The sequence below is a fragment of the Mixophyes fleayi genome, chromosome 5, assembly GCF_038048845.1.
Source record: "Mixophyes fleayi isolate aMixFle1 chromosome 5, aMixFle1.hap1, whole genome shotgun sequence".
NCBI classification, from domain to species: Eukaryota; Metazoa; Chordata; class Amphibia; order Anura; family Limnodynastidae; genus Mixophyes; species Mixophyes fleayi.
In genome coordinates, this window is record NC_134406.1 from 274,013,046 (window position 1) to 274,023,490 (window position 10,445).

General features: G+C 42.8%; 1 protein-coding gene across 2 annotated transcripts in view; it reads right to left on the reverse strand.

Moving 5' to 3' along the window:
- Positions 1-9,379, reverse strand: part of PTH1R (parathyroid hormone 1 receptor) — a 253,958-nt gene extending 244,579 nt beyond the window's left edge. Inside the window, exons 1-2 of one of the 2 annotated variants that reach the window (XM_075214161.1) lie at positions 8,880-9,379; positions 7,906-8,782 (exon numbers count right to left, since the gene is read on the reverse strand). In XM_075214161.1, coding sequence (XP_075070262.1) covers positions 7,906-7,983 — 78 coding nt within the window. In that variant the 5' untranslated portion in view covers positions 7,984-8,782; positions 8,880-9,379. Of the gene's footprint in view, positions 1-7,905; positions 8,838-8,879 lie in introns of both variants that reach the window. The other variant, XM_075214159.1, reaches the window with a different exon arrangement.
- Between the last annotated feature and the right edge of the window lie 1,066 nt (positions 9,380-10,445).

The window sequence follows — 10,445 nt, forward strand, 5'->3', positions numbered from 1 at the left end:
TCTCTTCCTCTGATCTCTTTTTAATGTCCTCGGTTTGTCTGACGGGACTGAATGCTTCTCAGAAATCGTTAGAACAATATTTCCGATGTGAGGAGCTTCCTGTAAATGCTCGGGATTCCAGTTCTCCAATTATTATGAGGTTTGGAGGAATCGGGATGGAACTGCTAAAAGTTCAGCGCATTGAGAAGGACGGAAATAGACCTGATGTACTGTGATGTATTCAGACACAATAATGTGAATGGGAAGGTTTACTGCTGGAGATAATGACTGATATTGTCGAGAATAACCCAGAGAGCCAGCTCAGGCATGTGGACATCATCATCATCATCATCATCATCATCATCACCATTTATTTATATAGCGCCACTGATTCTGCAGCGCTGTACAGAGAACTCATTCACATCAGTCCCTGTCCCATTGGAGCTTACAGTCTAAATTCCCTTACAGACAGACAGAGACAGAGAGACTAGGGTCAATTTTGATAGCAGCCAATTAACCTACCAGTATGTTTTTGGAGTGTGGGAGGAAACCGGAGCAAACCCACGCAAACACGGGGAGAACATACAAACTCCACACAGATAAGGCCATGGTCGGGAATTGAACTCATGACCCCAGCGCTGTGAGGCAGAAGTGCTAACCCCTTAGCCACTGTGCTGCCCACATCTGCAAACAACAGTCTGGGCAACCAGTAAATTAGTATTTTAGGTTACATTGTGGCCATCAGTGTTTTTGGGGCATATTTATGAGGAATGGGTGCTAGCACAGTTTCACTCTCATTCCGTAAATCCAACACAAGTTGGAGTGTGCCGTATATTTATGACAGGTGCATCCACGATATCTGCTGCTTGGCATTCTGCTTCGTTATTGAGAGCAGTCACCATAGTATGGTGACTGCTCCCTCTCGCAATCTAACAAGTTCCGAAAAACTGTTTTTTTTGGAAACTTGTTAATGTACACTAGCTTCTGTACATTATCATAATTCAGTGCTGTCAGCTCTGCTCCGAAGAGCAGAGCTGGACAGCGCATGTGTGGAGGGATCACATGATCCCTCCCTGTCACTCACCGCAACTATAGTTGCAGAGACAGAGCAGAGATGTTTGTGCGCAGACCCAGGTCTTCGAACTGCACATGCACAATTGCAGTATGAAGGAAAATGAAGAGGACAAGGAGGAGATCCGGAGACAGCGCATTACGAAGAGGGGGGTAAGTATGTTTTTTATAATCACAGAAACGGTAGTTTTTCGGAACTGCTGTTTCTGTGTTGGGTTCTTCATAAATTTGAGATATAGTTCAATCCTTATCAATAAGGATTGAAAACTATTTTTCACTTTATGCGAACATTGATAAATGTGCCCCTTTATCCCTACAACAACCGAAATAAGCCCCTTAATCCCTTCACCGCTGGGTGTGATGATCTGATCTTTCAGATCTAGAACCAAGTGATCACCCTGTCTTTTTCCAAAGTCATTCACTAAATAAAATAATAATTATCTGCCCCGACCCATTTGTTTTTCATTTATACATATAGAGCCCTGGTCACTGCACACCACACAGCCCCCAACCTGGGACACACAGCGTTATAATACAGTGTATTATAGAGGCAGCGTCTAATCACTTCCGTGGAGCTGACACAGGAAGCCGTGCGCTGTGCAGAGTTAGTCCACGGCTCGGTGGGACCTGGAATGTCACAGCAGAAAGCTTAAAGGGAAAGAAAAACCAAAAGCTGAAAGAGGGGTGGGAGGAAATGTTTAATTAAACTGAAGATCCTCTATAATTTCTGCAGTACAGTGATTATTTTATAGCATTATCTTAGGCTGCAGTATTCTCTAATAGCTGATGTAGGCATCAGCCAGATTGTCCATAAATTACATTTAAGCTGGAAACTTTTCATAATAAATGGAACAGACAGGGGGACAAGTGTGTGAATTGTTACTATGTGATAAAAGTCAGCAAATCATGAGATTTTGTGACACTACAACTGTCCTACATCGCGCACGCCGCGCAAATGTCTCTGTGCACCTTCGGGTCAAAATTGGAATGGGTGAGAAGAAGCCTCTTTTATGAATTTAATATTATCATCATTATCTATAAAGTGTCAACATACTACAAACCGCTGTACATTGAGGGCAATCTGAAGGTAAAGATGGCCCTGCCCCAGGAGCTTACAATCTAAGAGTTGCGGGGGTACATGTGATTCATAAGGTAACGGAATAACAATTGTAGCTGGTGGTGGGAAAAGTGGGTGTGGCTACTGTCAGGCATACACACCCACTTTCCCAAAATTTCCAGGAGGATCCCGAATTTCAAGGAGTCCTCTCGGACTCCTGGAAGAGTAGTCACCCTCCCGGATGTTAGTGGAGGCGGGGCTTAATGATGTTAATTATATCATCAAGCCCCACCCCCAGCTACCCAATGCCCCCCATGCACTGGTCACCTGACCTCTCCTCCGTAGGATAGGTGACCAATAATAAAGCAGCCATTGGTGACTGGCGTTTCCGTGACACACACTTAAACAATATTAGTAATATATGTGTTTATGTCTTTAAATCCCCCCCTCCCCCTCCAAAGAAAATAATGATGTGAACTGCTGGTTATATACAAATATACGGATAGATAATCACTGCACATTGACAGACACCTAAATTATTCAGAGTTACTTTGTTGGTGAATCTGCTGATTCTTCATCCCTTAGATTGTAAAATCATTTGTGCAAGAACTAATTTACCTTCCGTGTCCTGTTACTTATTAGTGCTGTGATCCCCTAAGTGGAAAGAGGATAATAATAATAATAATAATAATAATAATAATAATAATAATAATAAATAATACCAACAAAATTTATTTTTAAAAATTCTTGCTTTTGGATTAAGTTCTGGTGTCCACAGAACATGGTACCAGCGCAGGATATAGTATTTATCATCCCACCCAACGAACCTGTGAACCGTTATACTTTATAGGCTCCCGTAGTATAATATATACCGGAAACTGGAAAAGGTCCTTTGAAGTCAGAATGGCCTCGACCTAGTCCCGATTGTTACCACATGAGTCACGCTGCCGCTCTCCACAGAATTTACAGTCTCTTTTCGACTGGATCACAGACGACACCCCGTGATGTGACAAAATAAGAAGTAGTTGTTCCATTGATCCCATATGTGTCTAGACTGTGGTAGTAGTGAGCGGTTTTAGCAAGTTCTAAACCTCATCGGTTCACATAGAAGGAATTGCTGGCGGCTGATTACCTCTAAATCTGGACCAGAAGCTGCCAGGACTTGGCAGGGAGATTTAAAGGGAGAACGTACTCTGTTTATAGCGTAAAAATCCTGTTTGTTTAAACATGCATTAAAACACATCAACATACACTACAGTAACATACACTGTCCCACCGTATACAGTGTTCTATCTACCATAAATCAGAGGGGGCGTTTTGATTGCTCTGCAGCATTAAATAGCAAATAAAACTATATCATCAGTCCCTACTGTCCTGATTTAGGTGGGGCAATCAAGATTTGAGGGAATGGACCCCCTCCTGGAAACTTAGGAGGTATACTGTGCACACTATGGGCGGTTTTATGGAGTGGGGGCTGGTGCACCATAGCTCGGAAGCACTAGGCACTACCCTCGAAAACGTGGTGTGCCCCCACATGGTGTTTAGCTATATAAATAAGTATACATATATACAGATAGAGGAATAACTAAACAGTAATTGGAGTAATTATATGTAACTCAATGTGTTCCCCATGTAACAAGGGAGGGGCTTATGTAACACGGTAGACACAGAGTGATTGACAGTTTGCCATACTTACTTTTCAGACACTTAGGGCTAGATTTACTAAGCTGCGGGTTTGAAAAAGTGGGGATGTTGCCTATAGCAACCAATCAGATTCTAGCTTTCATTTATTTAGTACCTTCTACAAAATGACAGCTAGAATCTGATTGGTTGCTATAGGCAACATCCCCACTTTTTCAAACCCGCAGCTTAGTAAATCTAGCCCTTAGACTGTTTGATCTACTCGTAGGAGTGGGGACAGTGATGTTTTTAGATCTCATAAGGACACAGTCATAAAGATGTGGGAGGAGCTTCTTCTCTATGTAATGCAGTAAGTGGGTTATACTTAAGTTTTTAACATGGATGCAGTGGGGATGTCTGGGTAACAATGAACTACCTTATTTATCTTCATGGCTCATATCTAAACATATCAATTATGGGGTTTGGTCCTTTCAAATGACACATACACATATTGCCATAAAATAGTACCTCCTTGTTTGCCAAAGCACAAGAGTCGTACAGAACATGCACACAGTCATTTACTAACTGCCGTGCGAGCACAATTGCAATCTTTGTACAGAAATAAGCTAACAGAGAGGTTTGGCCAAAGCTGTATCCTCTGTTATGGTACAAAGTGATAGGATTGTGGGTGACAACTAAGTGCAAAGACCATACAAACAGACACAGTGACATCATTAGGTGCACAGACAGCAACCACGGGCTAATCCACTCTTACTGATTGTAGTGAAACTCAGTTTAAGTTAGTACAACATAGATACCCCCAGCTCACATCCTCAGCAGATGTAAATACAGATCCTTACAGTCCTAGAACTCAAAGTTTGGTGCCAAAATGTTCAAAAACATATTTGGAGATTCCCATTGTTGCATTCTGCTCTCTATAAAGAGACTACTGGGTAAGTCACTTATACAGACATTTACTTCTATACATTATAAAAAAAGAGAGATATCACACTTCTTAAATCTCGATCAGAGACAGATTTGATGATAGTTTCTAGGAACAGAGCAGGATGAAACATTCCACCTTCAGTTATATCACCCACTAATTACATATCAAACACTGAGCACCATTTGCTCTCAGCAGAAGTACTATAATGACAAAACAACTTTCCATCTATTGTATTTCCTGATCTCTCCCGTCTATCATCACACAACAAAGACTCAGATACCTGGTATCGCTGTACAGAAATTATTAATGACATGAAAGAGCACAGCCTTGAACCAGTATTCCACTATAGAGAATGTAAATATGCATTAAATACATCAATCCACAGTATGTACACAATAGAAGCACAGTCATGTGTACTGTTAATGACACATCTGCAGTACTCAGTGTTACATAGCTGTGTAATATATCACCTAACACTGGGCTGGTAGATGAAGTATAAAATGGATTTACTGACGGATTGGACAGACTGAAACCTTTGATACATTGAAGACAATTGTCAGTTATAATAAAGACACATTTCCCCCCCACCAGTAAGATGACAATATCAAAACCAATAACGTGATACTTCTTATTATTGTGAACAATTGTTTTTAAGGTAGTATAAACACTGTGATATTCACTCCCACACTTAGATTGTAGCGGTGACACACCTAAAAATAGGGATTAATATTGTGTGTGAAGGACAGTCATACGATAGTTATGTGAGGCAGACAATGAAGATATCACACAATTCCCTCACAACTATGTTATTCCAGTATTTATTACAAACAGCTTGTGTATATTGTATGCTTGTGTGTATCATAGCAATCAATGATCACTATTTTTAAGTGAACCCCTTCTGTAGTTTCATTAGAACACAAAGCACCAGACCACAGGTGTGGGAAATATATTAGTACATATAATAATTGAGCCCCCATAGCCTCATACTTTCATTTCTGTGCAAACAGTGATGATGCATCATATGAAAATAAACAGTACAAGATGTCAGTAATTAAAAAAAACAAAAACAAAAACTGTCAGTAAAATATCTTTACATTTTTCATCTAAGTTGTACTATGAACATAGAACTATCTCCAACAACCATCTACCTGCTCTACTGATTGTCAGTTCTTCAGGAGAGATATTGCATACAAGGCAAAACTAAACTATTCCAGTTACATGTACAATGGAGCTATGTACTAACCACTGAGTACATTGTGCCACAGTACACTAACCAGTTCAGTGCCAGCTCTGAGTCTTATGAATGATAATAACACTCTGTATACGGTGCAACTGGTTCATTATTATTCACAGTAACCTGCTATACACACCAATTGCCTACTCATCCCCCTTGCCCTGGCTGTTATCAATCATGGGAACATGTCTCATATGAAAGGGACAAATGTCACTTACTGTACACAGACCCAATCACAGGGATCTATTGGCACAACTACCAGACCAGCATGGTGTTTCGGTATTTTACCATGGTACCTGTTATAATTTGTCATATAGGACTGATGTGAAAGAGCAAGGTTAGGTAACCTCTGTCTCTCCAGCTGCTCCGGTACTACAAGTCACAGCATGCACTGTTATGGATTTATATGGGCTAGGACGTGATCTATAAGCTCAGTGTCTGTGTACCACCAAGGTGGGCAACTAGATTTTGTCTGGCAGGGCATGCTGTGACCTGTAGTTGCTGTCTATTACAACACAACGTAATCTGCTCTGCAATTGACCTCTTCAGCTAGGTAAAATTGCTTTTATCAGACTATAGTCAGGATCAAATGATTTCATCTAGAATTACGTTACTAATTAATTTATACTTGCAATTAATTAAAATGGAATGTACACACATCTATAAAATCAGTAAAGCCTATTAAATCCCATGTCACATTGAAAAGGGAGAGAGGGATTATACAAAGTGGAGATGTTTCATGACTATTATGCATTGAATCCCTCACTTTAAATTGTGAGCTCTGGGAACGAGTAATGAAGACTCTCTATGGTAGGTCAGCAATGGGCTCAGAAATGAGGCAGAAGTATCACTTTAACCCTAACATTCCCAAAGTACGCAATGTAGACCAGAGGTAAGCAAATCATAGTTTCCCAGCAGTTGGGGAACTACATCTCCCAGCAAACTTCGACATGAAGTGCACAGAGGGGCACTGCAGTACATATCAATGTTGTGGAGTTAAATTAATCTAGATACCACTTCAGTCATCTCTCCCACCATTGGGCATGATGTTTTGGAAACTGTTTCTGTGATGTATTCACAGAGCCACAGGTAATTAGCTGTATAATTACACTGTATGTGTACATGACAGACAGGTGTATCAGAGCTGAGCCTAGATGGAGATACACATGTCATCATTTTATCCCAGAACACAACAGAAATCCTCCTACTGAAACCATCAGTCAATAAGAGACAATGAGCTATAAACACATAAACTCCACATAATCTATGGTGAAGAGGATCTGTCAATCACACAGTAGCATAGAGGAAATGTCATATGCTCTAATATGAACCTTCATCCTGTAGCCCTTTGTACAGAGGACTATGGTGTAAAGATAAATATGTTTGTTTACATTTACAAAGTGCAGTTTGAACTGTACACATTACATTCCCTTTGAAGCCTTCCTGAGGTCTCTTGGGGATACCATAACACTACAAGCCAGAAACACTGCTGTCTGAATGATCTGCAGGAAAAACATATTTAATAAAAGGCAAAAATAGCAGCAACTAGTAAAATAGCTCTTTAATTATATCCAGAGAGGGGGGCGGGGGGGGGGGGGGGGGGGGGGTGTAGCAGTCCCCAGATGCTGTGGAAGAGGATGCAGAGAGCACAGGGAATAACTGTGATGGACAAATACTGGGCTCAGATGCCCCGTGTCTGGGTGTGAGGAGTAACCGGCTTCACTCTGGTGTTTACAGAACAGTAGATGAAATTAATTCCACTGCAAAACAATGTAGCAATTGTCCTAAAATGTATCCACTGGTCACTTAGTGTAACAAAAATAGTACATGATAAAAATCAACAATGAATAAATGGTTTAAAGGGCTAATAAAAGAGCAGGCAACCTACAGCCCTCCTTCTGTAGCACTGCAAGTCCCAGCATGCCCTGACATCCAGAAGACAGGACATGCTGGGACAGCTGGAGAGCCCTGAAAGGGTTAATGATTTGCAGAACTTACCAGAGCGCAGACTGAGGTCAGGACCGAGCAGAAGAGGATGAAACAAAGCCGGTTCCCCAGCAGCTGAGATGGTCCCATATCCAGAGATCACAGCTGCCCGCACCTAGCCCAGCAGGCTCATTGCCAGGAAGACCAGTCGGTAGCCCCGTCCACTCTGCTCCCTACATCCATGTCTCCAGCTGCACAAACCACATCCATATGTCTGGGGGTGGGGGGCTCCTCTGGGGCTTGTGGACCCCCAGCTGCAGTTACAGGCGACAGTCTATTCTTACTTTCAATTTATAGGACACGAAATCCGTTTTCTAAGCCACAAACTCCGTAACGCCATATAGCGGGGCCGCTGTGTGCAGAGAGCGGGGGTCTTACAGGGGGCTCTGGATAAATGGCATCAGTGTGTCTGCTCTCCTCAAGGCTGCAGGCAAAGTTTCTTCTCACTTCAAGTTCACTCCGCGATTCTCCATGTCCAAAAGCCTGGAGCTTCCTGATCTCTGCCTGCCCCCAGCAGATCCCTGGATCAAGGTGATCTCAGGACAGATGTGATCTCTGCCTGCCTCCAGCAGATCCCTGGGTCAAGGTGATCTCAGGACAGATGTGATCTCTGCCTGCCCCCAGCAGATCACTGGAACAAGGTGATCTCAGGACAGATGTGATCTCTGCCTGCCCCCAGCAGATCCCTGGGTCAAGGTGATCTCAGGACAGATGTGATCTCTGCCTGCCCCCAGCAGATCCCTGGGTCAAGGTGATCTCAGGACAGATGTGATCTCTGCCTGCCCCCAGCAGATCCCTGGGTCAAGGTGATCTCAGGACAGATGTGATCTCTGCCTGCCTCCAGCAGATCACTGGATCAAGGTGATCTCAGGACAGATGTGATCTCTGCCTGCCTCCAGCAGATCACTAGATTAGGGTGATCTCAGTACAGATGTGATTGATGTCTCTCTGGATCACGGTGATCTCAGGACAGATGTGATCTCTACCTTCTCCAACACGATATATGGATCAATGTACTCTCAGGACAGATGTGACCACTGCCTGCTCCCAACAGATCTATGAACTAAGTTGATCTCTGTTTGCTCTCAGCAGATCTCTGGTCTCAGGACAGATGTGATCTGGGAACAGCTGTCATTCCCCGGAGATCTCTGTAGATGTCCGATCTATCCTCTTGCAGCTCTAGAAGTTGTTTCTCTGTATATAAGAGTTGCCTCTGGATAACAGGGGAGATGCCCCGGAAGGTTCCCCAGCTTCCTGAGCTGAGTTTGGAAGGTTCATGTGGATATTAAGGTTCCTGATTCGTCGGCTTCCAGGATCTCAATGTCAAGTTCATGCATAGAGGTAAGTAGCAAGGTTGGTACTCCCAGCAGGCTGCCGTCCATTCCTCCCGTTGATGCAGCAGTGTGTGGGAGGCACAAGGGGTAACTTTCCCAGTGAATAGGAGCCTTCAGCTCGCCCTGTGCACTCTCACTGGGTCCCAGTGACTGTGAGGCTCTCAGTGCTGGGAGGCAGGTATAAAACCAGCATGGTCAGGAGCCTATTGGTTGCCCACAGACAACCATGTGACTCAGGCACAGGGAAACATGTTTATTCTGCAGTCAGTGAGCTTCTTCTTCCACTACTAGCAGAGTGTACACAGAGAGAGTGTTATCCCAGCTCTGTGATTCATAGCTGACCCAGGGAGCATGCTGGCTGCAGACAACAGAGCTTACCCTTCCCCCAAATTACTTTATTCTATAGAGCTATGATTGACACTTCGAGCTCCCAAGAGGTTCTGCAGCTGCCTACACTGCTCTTTACAGGTATCGTGAAAGCATTTTCCTTTTACAGTAGATTTTTTTTACATATTCTCTTCTGTAAATCTGTAACTAAACAATGATAACTGCCCTGCTAGATAGTGTCATCAGTCTCTGCTATGTTGCTGTAATGTGTGATAGGTTAACAGAGGCTTCTGCACCATGGGGGTAATGTATTATTAGTGCAATTCTGCAGTGTGCTTTGTACATAAGTCTTAACGGGGGGGGGGCTGAAGTGCTATAGTAACCAGAAAGAGGGATCTAGGTATGCAAGATGATACAAAGGGGATTATCCCTGGTTGGACTACCAAGACATGCTGGGACTTGTAGTTCCACTGCACATGGAGAGCCACTGGTTGCCTACTTATGTGTACAATTGATATTTATAATGGCAGGTTATCATTAGTTTAGGGTTTGCTGGGTTAAAGACTGAGTGATGCCTTATACAACATTTTTTCTGTAACCTGATAATTGGCCACTAGAGGCACTGTCCCATTACTCTCTATGTAAAATATGTAATTATACTTGAGCAGGACAAGAACCATATCATATCTTTTTTATATTAAACCAAGAATGCTTTTCATGGACAGAAATGAGGGTGTCCTATCAGTTGTTGGACATTTATACAAAAATAGAGTGCACATCATCACCATTTATTTATATAGCGCCACTGATTCCGCAGCGCTGTACAGAGAACTCATTCACATCAGTCCCTGCCCCATTGGAGCTTACAGTCTAAATTCCCTAACATACACA